This window comes from Carassius auratus, unplaced genomic scaffold (genome assembly GCF_003368295.1).
Source record: "Carassius auratus strain Wakin unplaced genomic scaffold, ASM336829v1 scaf_tig00020493, whole genome shotgun sequence".
NCBI lineage: Eukaryota > Metazoa > Chordata > Actinopteri > Cypriniformes > Cyprinidae > Carassius > Carassius auratus.
The window spans coordinates 700223-719152 of NW_020525031.1; the positions used below are offsets into that span (position 1 = coordinate 700223).

At 37.4% G+C, this 18930-nt stretch overlaps 1 protein-coding gene across 4 annotated transcripts in view; it reads left to right on the plus strand.

Moving 5' to 3' along the window:
- LOC113076459 (semaphorin-3F-like) overlaps nucleotides 1–18930 on the plus strand; it is a 33194-nt gene that overhangs the window by 10060 nt on the left and 4204 nt on the right. For all 4 annotated transcript variants that reach the window (XM_026249141.1, XM_026249140.1, XM_026249143.1 and 1 more), the window contains exons 2-15: nucleotides 5000–5122; nucleotides 14487–14647; nucleotides 14843–14905; nucleotides 14993–15112; nucleotides 15311–15404; nucleotides 16107–16226; nucleotides 16330–16475; nucleotides 16617–16731; nucleotides 16826–16895; nucleotides 17494–17638; nucleotides 17740–17962; nucleotides 18127–18215; nucleotides 18329–18370; nucleotides 18715–18872. In XM_026249141.1, the coding sequence (XP_026104926.1) occupies nucleotides 5032–5122; nucleotides 14487–14647; nucleotides 14843–14905; nucleotides 14993–15112; nucleotides 15311–15404; nucleotides 16107–16226; nucleotides 16330–16475; nucleotides 16617–16731; nucleotides 16826–16895; nucleotides 17494–17638; nucleotides 17740–17962; nucleotides 18127–18215; nucleotides 18329–18370; nucleotides 18715–18872 (1637 nt within the window). In that variant the 5' untranslated portion in view covers nucleotides 5000–5031. The remainder of the gene's footprint in view (nucleotides 1–4999; nucleotides 5123–14486; nucleotides 14648–14842; nucleotides 14906–14992; nucleotides 15113–15310; nucleotides 15405–16106; nucleotides 16227–16329; nucleotides 16476–16616; nucleotides 16732–16825; nucleotides 16896–17493; nucleotides 17639–17739; nucleotides 17963–18126; nucleotides 18216–18328; nucleotides 18371–18714; nucleotides 18873–18930) is intronic.

Consider the following 18930-nt stretch of genomic DNA (forward strand, 5'->3'; position numbering starts at 1 on the left):
GACAGTAACCGTTCCTGGCTAAAATTCAGGATGTCATCAGTTCGACAATAGTCTCTGATTGTACGCCTCTGATTTCCCCCCATGGGCTGTTCGCAATGTGCCTCTGGAGATCAGGTGGCCCAGATAAACATATGCAATCTGTCACTGCCCAAAACTGACAGACAAAACAGCCACCATCATGCAGATTTCCCATCTATTTTGTTGCACCATTTACCAGAAATCAACTATCTAATATCAAATAGAAAACAAGTTTTTTGGATGAAAAAAATGACTAGTGGAAAACTAACCACATTCTTGAAAAATGAGCAAATTAATCCAAATCAAATGAAAGTGGACATCAACTCAGCCCTTTGATTTCTGAGGCGCTCATGTTTCTGGTTTTCTTGGCATGCAGGATTTAGCCTGATCATCCATCTTTAGTGATGCTGTCATTGTGTTTTGTGTGTCTTTGGTTAAAGGTTGCTGGCTGGCCACTGTGGTTTAAAAGCACAGTGTGAGTCTCAGTTGAAGCTCTCAGTTAATTGTGACTGTTTTTGTGAGTTATATAGGCTTTTAGGCCTCTTCATCTCATGAAAAGCCAACAGTAAACCAACCCACAGAAGCAGTGATGGGTTTCCTGATTTCATCAATCTCGTGACTGGTGCACAAGGAATTTAAGATGAAGTCACCCATTAGAACCCTTCTATCATTTTCGGGGTTTTAACAAATGAAGATGATCAGGTTTCCTTACTCTGTTTTTGAGACCTCGAAGAGAACCATTAAGAGAACATGATGAACATAAACTGAATGTTTGGCATACATAAGCACCGAAAAGATTACATTAAAGGGTGAAGATGTCGAAGAGGAAACTGGACAGACATGTAAGGACGAGTTTACTGTCACTGTGAGACTGATGAGGACCAACAGGTCTTCGAGTTGAGAAATGGCCTGTCTTCTGTGGAGGAATGTGTGGCACAGGGTTATCGGCTCTAGACAATCCCTCAGAGCTCAGAAATGGCCTTCTACTTGATTCTGAAGTTTCTCAGATTCTTTTTACTGACTCTATGAGCTGTTGGAAATGCAACCCTTGAATTTCTTAGCCGTATAGTTTGATTTAAAACAGCCAATTCACTGAGATTTAACATTCTTTTAAATAATGGGGGACACGCAGGGTGTTGGTCATGTGATCAATCATGTCTTGCTTTATTCCTTGGGGCTCCCCTGTTAAAAGTCTTCCTTTGTTGGAAGCCCATTGAAGAGGTCTGTGTATTTCTCATTAATTAATTTAATGACTTACAAACTGTCTTTTAAATGTTTTACTTCTAGATTCAAAATGACCTCTAAATATCACCATCTCCTCATAAGCATGAAGTTCTGTAAATTAAATTTTTCTTATTTGTCAATTAGAGCTGCTCTAAAGGGTCCTGTGAGTGAAAATGCAGACTTTGGTTCAGCAGGAGGGAGCCACTGCAGTTGAATCATTGAGGGAAAGTCTCCCAGAATCCTTTGTGTCGGGTCGCCCCATGACCTACTGTTTCCACATACCCAGGCTCCTTAATGGTAAATGTGCTGCGCTATTGGTTTTCTGTATTCATGCCTGCTGCATGGAAACTAATTTCCACTTGAAGAGGAGCTCAGCTGGAGAGAGAAAAATAGAGAGTTTTAGAGACTGGGACAGAAACGAGTCTAAAGGGGCGAGAGAGTCTTTGCCAAATTATTTTTTATTCTTTTTTTTCTTTTTTTTTTTACCAGAAAAGTCATCATTTACTCTAAAGATTTGTGTATTTTAATTTTCAAATACTTCAATTCTTTTTGCATAAACAAACTAATAAACCTAATGTGATGCATTTGTCTGTCATAAATAAATGATACATGAATGAGATTTTTGTAATAGTATTCATATACTGCATATGTTTTAAATTATATTTAAATTATAAATTATTAAATTATGTTAGGATTATATATTTATCATCAATAAATCCATTTTATTTAATTTTCCTATACATATTTAATTGAGTCTTGCTTGTTCAACAGGAAGCTATGTTCAAACTTTCATGCTTTCTAACAGATAAAGGGCTAGATTTACTTGCAACTTGCACCAGCGCAAACCGTTGTTTGGTGTTAAAATAGTAGTCTGTGTTCTTTAATTTGTTCATTGTCAGTAAATCACCTGCAGAAATTTCCACTCCTGTTATATTTAGAAATATATTTATCTGGCCCTAAATGTATACTTTTTTTTTTTCTTCACTTTAAATCCATGTCCAGATAATGTTTTTCAGACCTTATCCCTGGTTTTTTTTATCCATCCTTCCCGCTGTCCGTCTCAACCTCTGCTGCTCATTTTTTTGCCTCACCCTTGTCCTCGACCTCTGTTTATTCTCAGATTCACTCAGCTTCCTCTCCGTTTTCTAAGAACCTCATCATTCTGTCGCTCCTTATGCAGGTGTGGCTCACTTATGCAGACACACACACAGTGATAATGACACCCCTGTAGTCACTTGAGGCATATAATTAGAGAGCAGACATGTGCTGACTCTTAACGATAGGTATTCTCCAGGCTACAGGACTCACCCATGACTGCACCCTCACATTTACAGTGCATCTCAAAATAAAAGATGCACTCCCTTAGGTTCAGAAATAAAAGCATGATGCAGATAGTTTGGAACTGTACTGCCATGTGTACTGTTAACAAACAGAGAAGTCAAGGCGGTGTATTATTACCAATAATCAGTGTTGGGGTACGAAAAGTGGCGGCACTAATAATTTAACTACAATTTTCAGTTATGTCACAGTAGTTGTTATCAAAATAGTGTTTCTATTCAGTAACTAAGTTCTTTTTTTCTTTTTTTTTTTTTTTACCAAAACAAGCCATGTTCATATACGCTTTTGTACTGCACAAGCAAATTTACTCTTCATTCTTGAATGAACAAAATGTTGACTCTTTTGAAGCATTTATCTGATTCAGTGCACCTCTGAAAAATCTACAAAATTATAAATTATGAAAATATTTATTTTCTTCAATTAATTTTGTTTTTACTTGATTATTTTGCATTAATTGGAAGTATAGTGTAAATTGAATTGTTCATATATTATTCAGTGCTTTCATTCAAATCAAGATTCATATATTTTTTTTATTAGTAGCTTCTAACTATACAAAGTTTGACAAGCTACAGTTTTCAAATGAGCTTCCTCAACACAGCAGCTAATGATGTTGTTATATTTCAGTATTCGAAATGCTCTTCTTTTGTAATGTTTTTCATATATTTACATGTAAACTTGACAAGTGAGCCAAAAGGAAGCAAATCAGACATAATGTGGGAGCGCTCGGCCTCTCCTGTCTGTCTGGATCTGTAAGAAGTGTTTGAGCCAGATTTGAATCTTCTGAAATGTTTCAAGAGTAGCAGACAGTGAAGAATTCAGCAGTGCTATTGTTTTATGACTCTCACACACTAGTTGTGCTAAACGTGTACTGTAATATCTTTACACCAATTGGTCTGCTTCAGATCCTAAAGTATATTTCTATGAAGCGTTTCTGGTTTCCAGTTCAAATTAATTAAACATTTATCATGGATAAAGAGCGTTGTCTTTCGGCTTTTGTTCCTCTGTAATTTTTCATCACTTGGGAAAGTGTCATTTATCCTGGAAGAGGGCCAAAGTGTGGCGCTTCATAGCGTGTTACAAAGGAACCTCAGCGAAGATTCCGTTAGTGGTAGAACCACTAAACCTGTTAAATAACAGCATAGTATACAAAGTGTACTTTTGTGGTGACACTAATTGTTTTACAGGATTGTTTAATACCTCCAGACTTTAGCGTCACACGATCTTTCAGAAATCGTACGAATGAATACAGTATGAATGCTTATGAAATATTAAGCTTCACATTGCTTTTGAATTTTCCCAAAATTGGTGAAAAAATATGGTAAACAACATTGTTGTTGATTTAGCTTAACTTGTACTTAACATTGGACTATTAATTTAAACAACACATATGTTATGCCTCACTGTAAACTCCACTTTAAATTGAGTTAAAGTAATGGAGATATTGTACATATACATCAGCATTGTTCGGAGTTCAACATCTTTGAGCATTTTCATTATAAAACATGCTAGCAAGTGTTTGCGCTCGTGTTCCGGTTATCCCTCATTAAGCATGTAAATCTGTGTGCACAGCTTGCGTAGATACGTGCCCGCCATGTTTACCACCTCAGAACAGGGTGATTTTCTGCAGATACGGAGGCTCACAGTAGGTTTGCCATTCTCGACCGGCCGGGACTAAGTGTATAAGATTTAAAGCAAGACAGTGTGACATGGATTTGCCGTAGCTGGAAGGATTTGGCAGACGTACTTAAGAAACTATTGCTCTCTGACTGCATAGTTTTCTAATCTCTTTTGGGCGCACGTCCCCACTGCAGAAAGACTTGCTGCCCTCTCCCACACAGTCCAACACTGTTTTCATGGAAAAGGCCATTTGGCTTCAGATATCTGTCTTTTTCTTTTTTTTCAGATAAAAAAACTCAAAAGAAAACTAGGCTGTGTATCTATGGATAAATTGAGCTGTTGTGTTTAAATACCTCAACGTTGTGATTTAACTGGCCTGGCTGCCCTTGGGAAGGTGTTTATAGTCCTCATGGTGGACGGCTGTAAATGCTCTGAGAAAAGACAGAGAAACTTACAGCCCTGTGTGGAAACAGTAGTCAAATATTAAAAAGCAACGGGACCCTTTAGTGCTTTGCTTTCTTTACTCTTCTGGGCCTCTTTACTAAAGGGTGGGACTTTTCTTACATTTTCAGTGACCTGTAAACAAGCCTAAATTCAAGGCTGGATTTTTTTTTTTCGAGGTGGGGGCTTCTATGCTAACAAGACCTGAGCATTGTTGAAATCGCTCTTGTTTTATGGGCCACATTTATGAAAACTAATTGTAACCGTTCATGTATACAGATGCTGTCAGTGAATGAACTTCCTAGTGTGTCTTGATATATCATGCATGAACTGAATGTGTCTTTCTCTCTCACACTTGCAGATCTCGGTGGGTAAACTGCTGTCATTATCAAGATGCAAACCCTGCTCCTCATCCTGAGCTTATGTGCCTGGGGTTGTCATGGCAACGCCCGCACAACACCCCGAGTGCACTTGTCATATAAAGGTGAGAAATATGACTTTTCCCCCCTTGTTTTTTAAAATATGCACGCACACATTTTTATTTGTATGTGTATTCTTTTCTGAGTTAATAATACATTACTGGGCTTATATAAAGTATTATTTAAAATATGAATACAATAAGCTTATATAAAATATTAATATGTATTTTTTCATTGTTGGTAATTAAATGAGCCACTGAGGTGATCATAATTATTAAATCTCATTATCACATAAATTCCCCCTAAAAAGAAATGTGAATCATTTAGCAAATGCCAGTGGGTTTTATCCTGGATGGATATTTGAGGGAATTTTAAAAGTGTCATTTCCGTACCTGGAAGTGTCAGGGAAATAAAATTATGAAAAAGTCATGGACATTTCTATAATGAATATATATTTTTGTCAAGTTCTAAAATATTTTATCAGGTAGAAATTGTTTTGTAATTGCTATATGTAATTGGTATATGTAATTGACCAAATCTTGTAATCACAATCTACTCTATAATTATTTAGAAAATTTTAATGTATTTTATTGAGTAATTTTTCATTTATTACCACTCCCTATTTTTTGTAAAAAAAATAAATAAATAAAATAATATTTTGAAAACGCTTTGTTAATGTAGCAAAAATACTGTTTGAGTTTCTTTAGAAAGTCTGTGGGATGTAGTTATCATGCTTTGTGGAGCTTCTGAGCACTTTGTCATCAGTGGCTTTTTAATGCCTCTCTTTTCTTACTGTTCCTCATGTCACACTCTCTCTCTTTCTCGCTTCCAGTCTTCTTCCTGTGTATGTTTTGAATCTGACACCAGCATGCCTCATCTCCCAATTAATGCCCTAGAGAGGGGACTACCCATCATCCCCTCTGCAGGGGGATGTGTCACAGCGGGGCACAAAGAGATGCAAGCAGAGTGAGGCAGATGTTTGAAGTTTAAAAGTCAAATCTCTCGAACACAAAAGCATTAGCATTTTTTCCCATTCAGCTCGCAAACGGCGGTCAAAGAATGGGCTTGAAAAGATACTGTGGTGTTGTTGAAGAGATATTGTTTTATATAATGAAAGATACTAGGCACAGCTGCATGCAGACACATTTATAATACTATTTTGCCAATCCGTCTGCCAGAAGCGCAGCAGCACAACAGGTCAGAGTCTGACATGAATTCGCTTTCGGTTCTCAGAAACTGTCACACACGACCCAGCAGGTGCCTCTGCACTGGAGCCCCATTACTTTGTGTAATCCATCAGAAAGTATTCACACACACACAGAAATGCATTAACTCACACACACACTTACAGTCTCCTCCGCAATGTATATGTTAGTTCACAACCTGGTGGCATTCATATCTTGATAATTCTCTATGCAACATACTTTTTATGGGTTTCCTTTGTAAAAAACAAACAAAAAAAAAAAAGTATTTTTTCCATATTTTACAGTGTTTCGGAATTTACACAGGAATTTATACTTTTAATTTTTGGTGTTTAATATACACTGACCACTGTTTGTGCAATATATATGAACATAATTGAATTATTTAACACATTATATAATACACACACACACACACACACACACAGTATATATCAAAATTAGAGAACAATTAAAAAAATATTGTTAATCTTCATCGCTCAAAATTTGAAGGAATATCAGCTGTGGGTATACCACTGTTCGATGTATGATAAAATAACCGAGGCATTTCCACAAAAACGTTTATTTTATGACAAATACAGTGATCAAAATTAGAGAACAGAAACTACTGTGGCATGCAAGAAGATTAAGAACTAAATTTTGAAGGTTTACAGCTGTCAAAAATTAGTAGGAATGTAGAGGCCCTTGCTTTGAATGACTTCAGCATATATGCGGCCACAGGATATCACTGGTTTCTCAGACCGCGCTTGTGTGATCTTGGTCCACTCTTCTTCCAGTCTCTAACTGTAAAGCATTTCTTAGCCATCACTTTGTGGACAAGGATTTTCCAGAGATTTTCAGTTGGGTTTAGATCAGGACGCTGGGCCGGCCATTTCATCATTTCAGTGTTCTTACAGGACATTGCAGGAAAGGTACCGCTTGTTGCTGAAAGAGTTTCTGATTGATATTCACCCTGCCATGTAGCTGTATAATTAGCCCAACTACTGCTGCAGAAAACATCCTCCAAACCATGACACTTCCTTCTCCATCTTTCACTGAATTCTTTAGGCTCTCAGGCTTGAATCTTTTCCCAGTTTGACGCCGAACATAATGTTTCCCAACGGACCCAAATAAATTTAAATTGCTTTCATCACAAAAGTGAACTTCAGTTCTTCTCTCTCCTCCTCAGCAATGGTCTAGACTTTTCATTCTTTTTTCTGATGAGAGGCTTTGTCACTTTCAGTCCAGCTTCTCTTTAACATGCCGAGACAGATCCATACCCTGTTCAGTGGTGAGAGATTCCAGCTGCAGTGTTGAACCGATTCACCATTGAGTCTCTGCATTATTCTGTTTTCTCGTCCATTTGTCTTATGTGGATGACCAGCCTTTTGATGAACTTGAATTAATTAGTGTCATCGTAAAGCTGCAATTTTCTAGAAATCCCAGATTTGGAATGACCGGCTTCTCTTGCAATGGCTGAAAGGGTCACCCCATTGGCCTTCATCTGGACACACTCTTGTAGCAGGGTTTCAGTCACTGTAAAGCGGCTCACATCTTTTTCTTGTACTGTTTTTCATGATTTTGCTTAAAATACAATATACACACATGCATATGAGGTTCATGTTAGACTTTGAAATATAGTATGTGTGAGTGTCTGAGTGTGTAAGCGTGAATGTCCGATGCTCCAAAATGTTTGCGAGAGTGATTATGACCCCGGGTTGACTGGGGTTATTATGTGCGTAGGTGACAGTGGGATAGATCCCTGTTCTGAGAAACAGGAATGGCTTGTAGCGTTTGAGGTTTATTATTAGCTTGTGTGGTTGCTGTGTTTACCTCGGCCAAATCACAGGGAAGCCCCCCAAAGCATGACAGGGCTCACTGCCAGCAATCTGCTCTAAAATGCCACAGAGACAACAGGAATGTTAGGAGCTTCAGTTAGTGTCATCCAGCCTGAATCCGTCTCCACCCCACAGCAGAGCCACTGGCTTTGTTAGGATCAGGTTTGAAGTTTGAGTTTTGGTCCGGGTTGGGCTTAAAGATTTTGGGACTACCAGTCAGGGTATCTAAATGGAAAAATTCTGTTTTACACTCTTGAAATGATTGTTTGTTTATATTTGTGTACACTGCCACTCCCATTGCATCTCAAGACCAAGATGATAGTTCACCCAAAAATGAAAATTTGATGTTTATCTGCTTACCCCCAGGGCATCCAAGATGTAGGTGATTTTGTTTCTTCAGTAGAACACAAATTAAGACTTTTAACTGAAACTGTTGCAGTCTGTCAGTCATATAATGGAAGTGAATGGGAATCGTGGCTCTGAGAGTAAAAAAACAAAAACAAAACACAGACAAAACCAAATTAAACCCTGCGACTCGTGTCGATACATTGATGTGCAAAGACACAAAACCATCTGTCTGTGCAAGAAACTGAACTGTATTTATATTGTTTTTTTTTACCTCTGATTCACTGCAATGTCCAAACTGTCTGGAGCGCCTTCTCAGCAGCCGGCCCATGACACGTCTTCTTCTTCTTCTTGCTTTACAGCAGATTGTAGACTTGTAAGTACATTACCGCCACCTATCTCTCAAATGGACCATTGAAACATTATCTAAAATCTAAGTTAGGAGTTGCAATGGTCCATTTGAGAGATAGTTGGCATACGATCTGCCATAAAGCAAGAAGAAGTTTTTTTTTACTCTCAAAGCTGTGATTCCCATTTACATTTATTATACTGTATCACTGACAGACTGACAGTCTATAAGGTTTGCATTAAAAAATCTTAATTTGTGTTCTACTGAAGAAACAAAGTCACCTACATCTTGGATGCCCTGGGGGTAAGCAGATGAACATCAAATTTTCATTTTTGGGTGAACTATCCCTTTAAGTGCATTAAGAGAGAAACACAAGTTACACAAGAAACACAAGTTCTGCGAGTTCTCTCTGGAGCTAGACCACTTTCCCAGAGTGTCACTTACAAACTGACAGCAATGCCCGCATATAAATGTTGGAAACGTTTTTGGAAAGGGTATGTGGATAAATGAATTCTGTAAACCAGAATTATGAAGTAGAAGATCAGAAATAGAGCAATGGAAGATTATTTTTCATGTGGCTTGACCCCTGAATGTCTATGGGAATGAGATCCACTTATATGAAATACACAGAAATCTTCAAACAGTCCTGAATCTCCAATCATTCATGAAGTTCTCCACATCCAGTTACACTTGAGTGTTTGTTTAATCTGTATTTTTGATAGTTGATTATGCATATGCAGGGCTCTATGCTAAATTTAACATATTTTCCAAATAAATCCATTCTACAGATTTATTTTGCCGATTTGGCTTCAAATTCAATGCATAAATTAAAGTTACTGTAGCTCCTAGAGATGCGTTGATCTTTTAGTCAAGCTTTGTTCTGTTGATGGCAATAGATATGAAGACATTATATAGTTTACATAAAAAATAAGTGACCGATTATACTGGATGTTTTGCATGGGTGCCTTGTGCAATAATGAGGGTATTTCTTGAACACATCTATCAGATTTGTAGTGATACAACTGTGTTGTTCAAACTTATCTTTGTTGTTGGATAAAAGGCTTCGAAATGAAAACAGATGGGGTTTTCTCCCTCATAAATGACCATCCAAGTTTTTTTGTGCAAAGTGTCTGTTGGCAGATGCATTTATAATGAGGTCATGTAGAGTTTTGCATTTCATCTACAATCAACATTTCCTTCCCTGGAAAAACTCGGAGGAATTCCTCACCAATGAGACACTTTAACTTATGTCCTTTCCTGTATAAAAGGCCAGTCTTTTCCCCATGCTTGCGTCCCATGTCCAAATTATGATCTTGGCCTTTATAAAAAAGAATCCAGAGCAGAGTGCCACAGAGGAACTGATTTAACAACATTATTAAAAGTTGGATCTGTGAAGATTCTCATGATACTCTTTACCCTTTTTTTCCCCTGTAGTCTGGAATTCAACCTGCAGAGTTTTTTGGCTTGCAGCCCCAAATTAAACGCTAAATAATGTTTGAAAACTTGTAGGTGGGAGACACTGTCCACAAAAATATAATGGAAAATCTATTACCTCAGGGTGGCAGTTTGGTTGAGCAAACCAAAATTTTATACAGTCAAACTGTAAAAATGGCACAATAGCGGGGCAAACATTCATAGTTCTTCACAGAGGAAAAAAGTATAGGGAGTAGTTTGTAAAAATAGCATATGTTCGTGACCGAGTATGTCAGTGTTCAGCCAGGCCTACATGCTCACGATACATGCGTGTGAACAATAATGTGATCTGATCCCTCTCTCTTGTTATATGTCAGATTAAAATATTTTTGGTGCAGCATAACAGTTAAGATTTAAATAAAAGTCAGTTGATCCAGAAACTAGAGTCTGTTAAAGGGAGATTTCACCCAAAAATGAAAATTGTAATTTACTCATTCTCAAATAGTTCCAAACCTGTATGAGTTTCAGTTTTTCTGTTGAACAAACATTCTTCAAGTTATCTTCTTTTGTGTTGAACAGGTGAAAGAAACTCATACAGGTTTGGAACAACATGAGGTCCAAACAATGTCGTATGACTCTTAAACAAAAGAAGATATTTTAGACAGCATGTCAACACTGAACTCATTGACTTTCAAAAAAAAAAAAAAAAAAGCACAAAGGTATTTTTCAAAATAGTCATACAGATTTGGAATGACATGAGGGTGAGTAAATGATGACAGAATTATAATTTTTCAGTGAACTATCCTTTCAAATTCTATTTAATCTGGAACATTCCGTTTGCTTGGTTGCTACAAGTGCACCTGAAGTCATTTTAAGCAAATGCAATGAATGAAAACATATTCTCTTATGGAAACTTTGTGCATTTAGGTCATGACCTAAATATTTAGATTTCCTAAAAAAGTATTTGGCCAGAGGGTTATGAAATCAGTGAGGTGGAGCAGCGGCAGCTTTTGGAAAGAAGCTGTCAGGGCCGACTCGCAGACGCAGCAGGAGTTTAGACGAGGCTCAAACTAGAGATGTCCAAAAGAAATATACAGACGTGGATAGTTTGCTGTACTTTTTATACAGTCTGTGTCTATTTTCTGTGCAGACTGAACTGAACTGCTGACGCAGCTCCTAATATGCCAGTCTCTTCCAGATGTATTTTTTTAATGAGATGTCCTTGTTCACAGAGGCAGCAACTGCTGTCCACCTGCCTCCAGGCATTGGCTCTGATTACTGTATTAGATGAAATCATGAAGCTCCGTTGGACATTATAATCAGAATTTAGCTATAACATACACAAGACGTTTTGAGATGTGTGTCTCTTAAGGGATCAAATCCAGTTTTCCACTGCACTTTAATTGAGGGGTCTGGCGTCTTTTTCCTCCCCACAGCATTGCATAATGTTTTTATTTTTATTTTTTTACAGACAACAGAGGGGTTGTTAATAAATGGGACATTTTCCCCAACTCATTGTTCAGCATGTTCCACAGCTTATCTTTTGTGAATTAGGCAGGAGATTGGCACAACCACAGAGTCTCTCCGCAAATCTGTCTTTGGAACTCTGGACTCAAGTGCACTTCTTCTCTAGCTCTCTGGGACACTAATGAGTTATAATGACCCACTAAATTAAATTAAAGGCAACCTCTCAAACAAGTCTTAAGATAATCAGATTTGTGTTGTTCAGTATTTCAACCATAGTTGATCAAAAAGACAAGTTTAGCACACAGTGATGGCATCTGTGTAATTTGTTGTACCTTATAGGAGATATTTAACATTTTAACCTTTTTGAATTAAGCATCTTCATGCTCTTCAGCAGCGATATTATAATGGTTCTGATGTGTTTCCATGTGTAAAAGACTATATATTCAAATGATTCATTGGAAAAAATATACAAAATGTCATATTTTTCCATTAAACGCGTTATAAAAACTAGACTGTAACTGTTTTTTTTCTCCCCTTCTTGCTTTAAACCTAATCCGTCTGTTGTTGGCATCATCACTGTAGTTAAGTTTGGCGAACATGAAATGTTTGCTATTGGGACATTGTGAGTGGAAAATCTGACTGCTTTTGTCCTCCTTAAATTATGGCATTGTGATTTGATTACATTTGATTTTGACTCGTGGCAAACACTGGCAAAAGTCACAACTGATCCAGCCAGCTGGAAAGACAATATTAGAAGCAGAACTCCCTAAAAACACACACAAAGATATGCGTCACCTAATAATTGATAGACATTCAGAGATACACATCTAATGTATTATGGGGAGATTTTTACCATTTAGATATTTGTATTACTGATGTTTAATAAATAATAAACAAAAATCTAACTCATTTAGAATAATAATAATTACAATAAATGTTATTGACATTTATTATAAAATATAAATTAATACAATATAAAAATAATGTGATGTTAATAATAGAAATGTTTTATAAATTAATAATAAACTATTAAATATTAATATATTCTCAAACAATACATATCTAATACATTATCATTAAAAAATATCTAATACATTATAATACATTTATTTTATATTTATTATTGTTACTTATTATTGTTGTAAATTAACCTTTTGTTATAAAACTTAATTAATTCTTAGTAAAATCAACTTTGCGTCAGTTCCTTGACAGCACTTCATCACACAAACGACCCCTCAAAATGACATCACTTCCCATCACTTCTTTAAGGGGTGAGTGCTTCAGATTGTTTGTACAGTGGTAAAGGTCAAGGTCTGACCTGACGTCCACAGGCTGTCAGGTGCCTCCTTACTGAATAAAGCTGCCGTCCCTTGCCAAAAGATAGTGGATTTTGTGGATGAAGCCTGTTGGACAGGGATGAGAGAGCACGCTGAGAATAGATCCGTGGCCCCAGTACGCAGTGAGCGGTCTGGAATCCCAGCCTGCCCCTGTGGATCGGTCCAGGGAGATTCTGTACATGACTGGAGGATCACCCACACAGCTGCCAGAACCGCACACACACACACACACAAACACACACTAGTACACTTGGCCAACTAGTTATAGCCCTGAGGAGCACACCTAACACATATGTGCAGGCACACACATTGAGAGCATATGTGGCATTTCACCTGTTCACATATGATCTCATATACGCGTGTTCACATTTAGTGTCTGAATGACTAAATGTTATTTAGGTTGGACCTTCAGTCTGACCATTGTTTCCTTTTAAACATGTATACAAGAGTTTTTTGATCATGTCTTTATTTAATACATTATCTAAAACCTTTTCAGTGTACTTCGCTCTGACCTTCCTCTCGCCAGCCCGTTCTATTTCTGTTTATCCAATGTGTAACGCTGCACAGGCGTTTGGACGAGAGCACAGTAATACCTCTGAGATCAAAGTGGTTTGTGGTATGACGCTAACATGGAGTAATTTATAGATTCGCTCGGCGTCAGTTGCACCGTTCCGCTCCGCTAAAATCACACACTTGCTCTCGTAGTCTCAGAGGGCAACGATGTCATCACGTCCTCATAACCTCAGATTTATGTAGAAAGTCAACTAGCTTCTCCTCATTCCCTGGCCCTACCTCTGCACTATTATTGTCTGATTGTATTTAATTATGTTTTTGTCATTTAAAGCTGAACATAGACAGAAAAACTAGATATTTGGTGTAAATGGACGGGTTTAATTGGTGATGTGTCTTTGGGGAAATTAGTGGCTGAATGTGATCGAGACGGGGAACAGACACTGCACACTGGAGCACAGTGTACTCAGACAGCTGAAGCAGTCTCTCATCTCTAAACCTGCTCTGTTCTCCCTTGTGTCCTCCCTCAGAGAGAAAGAAAAAGAGAGAGAGATGGAAACCACCAGCACCTGCTGTGTGAAAAATATGACGGATAAAGAAAGCAGGGTTGAAAAAATAAAATAAAATATTATTTAAAAATGTAAAAGAGATAAACAAAATAAAAATAAGCAAGTATATATATCTCTATTCTTACTGCCATTATTAATCTCTATCTATATTTTGCTCTTTTTGAAAGTCATGAAAAACACTATAGTAAGGTTCTTCTTTTGCTATTTGTGCAAACGGGAGTGCAAAAAAATATATTTGATGTAGACTCCCATTCACTTCTATAGACGTTTACCCAACTGTGACAACTTCCACTTCTGTGAAACCCAGAAACGTGGAGGGATAATTTCCCAGTTAAAGCACCCATACATGATTTACCTATGATACTTTTGGAAAAGATTTAGTTGATGTTAACTGCCTGATATTTTCTCTCCATGCTTCAGAGTTACTAGAGACGAAAACCATACGGCCATTCAGTTTCTCCTTCAACACCAGTGACTACCGAATCCTGCATATGGACCAAGACCAAGGCCGGCTTTACCTGGGCAGCCGTGAATATCTGGTCTCTCTAGACATGCAAAATGTCAATAAAGAGCCCCTTATTGTAAGATGTTATGGAATTATTTTATTCTGCATTTTCTCTTATTGTATGAAATCAATAAAAAAAGTTGTGTATGTTTAAGTGTTCATTAGCTGAAATTGAACCATTTCAGTTGTATGGTAGTTCAGTGGTATGCTTGCTACTTTTTACTGATTATGTTGTAGAACGGTATTTTAATTAAGTCTTGTGTGTTTTCAGATTCACTGGCCAGCAACAGCACAAAGGAAAGGGGAGTGTAAATTAACTGGCAAAGGTGGACAGGTACACTTTTACAGTCTATTTTGATGAATCATTTTAACAAAGAAATAGATTCACTGCTAAAATCTCTTGTTTTACTTCTGTTCTCAGGGAGAGTGTGCTAACTTTGTGCGTCTGATCGAGCCGTGGAACAGAACTCACCTGTACACCTGCGGCACAGGAGCTTATAAACCCATCTGCACCTTCATCAACAGAGGCTGGAGAGCTGAGGTACAGGACAGCAGGGTTAATCTTGATCAACAGAATTCTATTTTTATTTTTTATTTTTTATGTTTGATGGATGTTTAAAAGATTTTGAAAATTTTTATTCAAATTTGAACTTTTTCAAGATTTTACACACATATAAAACATTAGCTCTGCAGTCCATTCACTTTCTTAATGTCTAAGTTTGTGTGTGATTGTGTGTAGGAATACCTTTTCCGGCTGGTTCCAGGTTATGTGGACTCTGGAAAAGGAAAGTCTCCTTACGATCCCCGCCAGGAGAACGCAGCAGCTCTGATCAGTGAGATCTCTCCCTCCTGCCCTTTTGTTTCTCTCATTACAAAAGCATGAAGTTAAGCTTTAAAAAGCACAACTGAGATTTTAAAGACATTACTGCAGTCTTCAGTGACACATGATTCTTCGTAAATCATAGTAATTTCTAATTTGCTGCTCAAGAAACATTTTTTATTTATCAATTTTTAAAACATTTGTGCTGCTTAATGTTTTTGTTGAAACTGTGTTTTTTTCTTCTTCCCGGAATCTTTAATTAATAGAAAGTCCCACAGAACAACATTAATTTGAACATAAATGTCTGTTTTTAATCAATTATATGTATCATTGCTAAATACAATATTTATTTATTTCAAAGAAATAATCATACAGACCCCTAACCTTTGAACAGTAGTATATTTTACTCGCCTCCTAGAGCAAAACTTGTGATTGTTTATATCTATAAATTCAAAGGTTTTGGTAACTTAGAAATGGAATTTTGCTTCAGAAATATTTCTGAAGTTATTTTTGAAAATACTTAAGCAGTGATCTAACCTTGATCGACTGGAGTCATGGAAATTCCTTGGTCAGAAGTGTGGGAACCATTCTGTTAAGCACTTCTAGCTGTATAAATGGGCCAGTGGTATAAATATAGCCAGTCTTCATCCATCATGATTTGTCTCTCTCTCTCTCTGTCTCTCTCTCTCCACATTACTATCTCTACCCTCTTCAGATGGGAACCTGTATGCTGGGGTACATGTGGACTTCATGGGTACAGATCCAGCCATCTTCAGGACCTTGGGAGACCGTCCCGCAGTCAGAACAGAGCAGTATGACTCCCGATGGCTGAATGGTATGATACGAGCAGAGGAGTGGAGCGGTTCAAATGAAAAGATGGACCAGTGACAAATATGATCCCTTTTATCTCTTTACAAATCCCTTCATCTCTCCATCAGAGCCTGTGTTTATAAAAATCCAGAAGATTCCAGACAGTGCTGAGAAGAATGATGATAAGCTTTACTTCTTCTTTCGGGAGAAGAGTTTAGATGCCTCAGGGGGGAGCGCTCCGAGCGTCCTCGCGAGAGTTGGCCGAGTCTGTCTGGTGAGAAAATCCAGAAGTTAGACACAAGACTTGACTCTTTAAGTCTTAATTATGATGAGTTTTCTCATGCAAATTAGATGAACCCAAGGTGTGTTTAAGGTCAAATCTTTTTTTTTTTCTGTTTGTGTGCTTTCCCTTTAGAATGACGATGGAGGTCAAAGGTCATTGGTGAATAAGTGGACGACGTTCCTCAAAGCACGACTGGTCTGTTCCGTGATTGGTGCAGATGGGGTTGAGACTTACTTTGATGAACTGAGTATGGCATATGTATTTCTCCTGTCCATGATCGTAACATGTTCTCAATCAGCTCTCAGTCTGTCTCTAATGTCTGATGTCTGTTTGTTTTGTAGGGGATGTTTTCATCCAGAGGACCCATGATGAACGGAGCCCCATCGTGTATGCTGTGTTCTCCACTGCTGGGTGAGATAATCTCATGTGAACATTTACAACCTAAAATGTTTGGGGTCAGTAAGATTTTTTGGGGGAAAAATATTAATACTTTTACTTAGCAGGGAAACATTTAATTAAGCAAAAGTGACAGTGAAGTAATTTATAATGTAAAAAAAATGCTGTTCTTTTGAACTTACTATTCATCAAAGAATCCTGTACAAAATGAATAATAATAATAATAATAATAATAATAATAAATAGTTCTTTAGCGCCAAATCAGCATATTAGAATGATTTATGAAGAAAATCTGAACTGTGACACTGAAGACTGGAGTAATGGCTGCTTAAAAAATATTACTGTTTTACTGTTGTTGTTGTTGTTGTTGTTGTTTTTTATCACATAAATGGTCATAAGAGACTTTTTTCTGAAACAGAATGTAAAAAAAACGATCCCAATCATCCTGAAATATTTTGAACATAATTTAAATATAGATTAAAAGGCATAGTTGAACCCAAAAAGCCTCTGCATTGAGTGTAACATCACTTTTCCTTCAGATCAGTGTTTATACTGATGGTCTTTTGTTTAATGAGTTATGACACCTATGCTGTTTCTCTCTTTTCTTTTCCAGCTCTGTGTTTAAAGGCTCTGCCGTGTGTGTGTATTCAATGGCAGACATCAGAAATGTCTTCAATGGACCCTTTTCTCACAAACATGGTCACAACTACCAGTGGACACCTTATACTGGCAAAATCCCTTACCCTCGCCCGGGGACTGTGAGTATTGCTTATGAAATCCAGTATTGTACTGTATCTTTTTATTGTCCTTGTTGATATTTCATTATGTTTTGATCTTTCTGCTCAATTTTATTGCTTAGTGTCCTGGAGGAACTTTCACCCCTGATCTCCACACAACTAAATCCTTCTCTGACGAGGCTGTAAACTTCGTCCGTGCCCATCCGCTGATGTATCAACCTATATATCCGATACACAAACGCCCTCTGGTGGTCAGGACTGGCGTTGATTACCGTTTCACAACTATTGCTGTGGACTTAGTGGATGCTGTGGATGGAAGATATGAAGTGCTCTTTCTGGGGACAGGTTAGACATTTCTGATCATGTCAGATACTCTCTGTTGAGTTACATGCAGGATGAGATCTTCCTAAAGTTGCACGAGAAGGTGCATCATTGCAACATGAGCCACCTAATTTGTAAAACATTTCAAACATGGGCAAATCTGATCTACTGTACCCATTGAACTTTAGATCGTGGAACAGTCCAGAAGGTGATTGTCTTACCGAAAGACATCAGCACAACAGAAGAGATCGTTTTGGAAGAGGTTGAGGTTTTTAAGGTACAAAAATTACAGAATATTGCTGTCTGGTAGGAATTACCCTAAAATACTCTAATGCATGATTTTAAATGTTATGAAATTGTACGTGAAATTTATCCGTTTAATTTTTCCAGACTCCAGCTGCCGTCAAAACTCTAAAGATTTCTACTAAAAGGGTAAATATAGTTGTAGTGTCATTGATATGCTGAATTAATAAAGTTTTTTTAATTTTGAATGAGATTTTGTTATATTGTTTCTTTTCGTTTTCATTAGTTTAAGTTTGAGTAATTTTTTGTCGCTTTTACTAGTTCTTAATATGTCTTTTAATTTATATAGATATGTAAATGCTTTTTTGTAATGGTTTAGGTTTTGTAAGTTTTGTAGTTAATATGAAAATAACCCTACATAAAACACAATTTTGTTTAATATTCGAGGTATGCCAATGATACAGATCAGTAATGATCGCTGAAAAATCTCTGCTGTTTCTAAACGTTTTCTCTTTCTCCTTTGCGGTTTATAGCAACAGTTGTACGTGTCTTCAGAAATGGGTCTTACCCAGGTGTCCCTGCACAGGTGTGCCGTTTATGGCAAGGCCTGTTCGGACTGCTGCCTGGCCCGGGACCCCTACTGTGCCTGGGACGGAGAGTACTGCTCTGCTTTCACCCCCGCTACCAAGAGGTCAGACCACATTCATTCACCCCAATGGGTGGTCCATGGTCCAAATTGTGTTCAAATA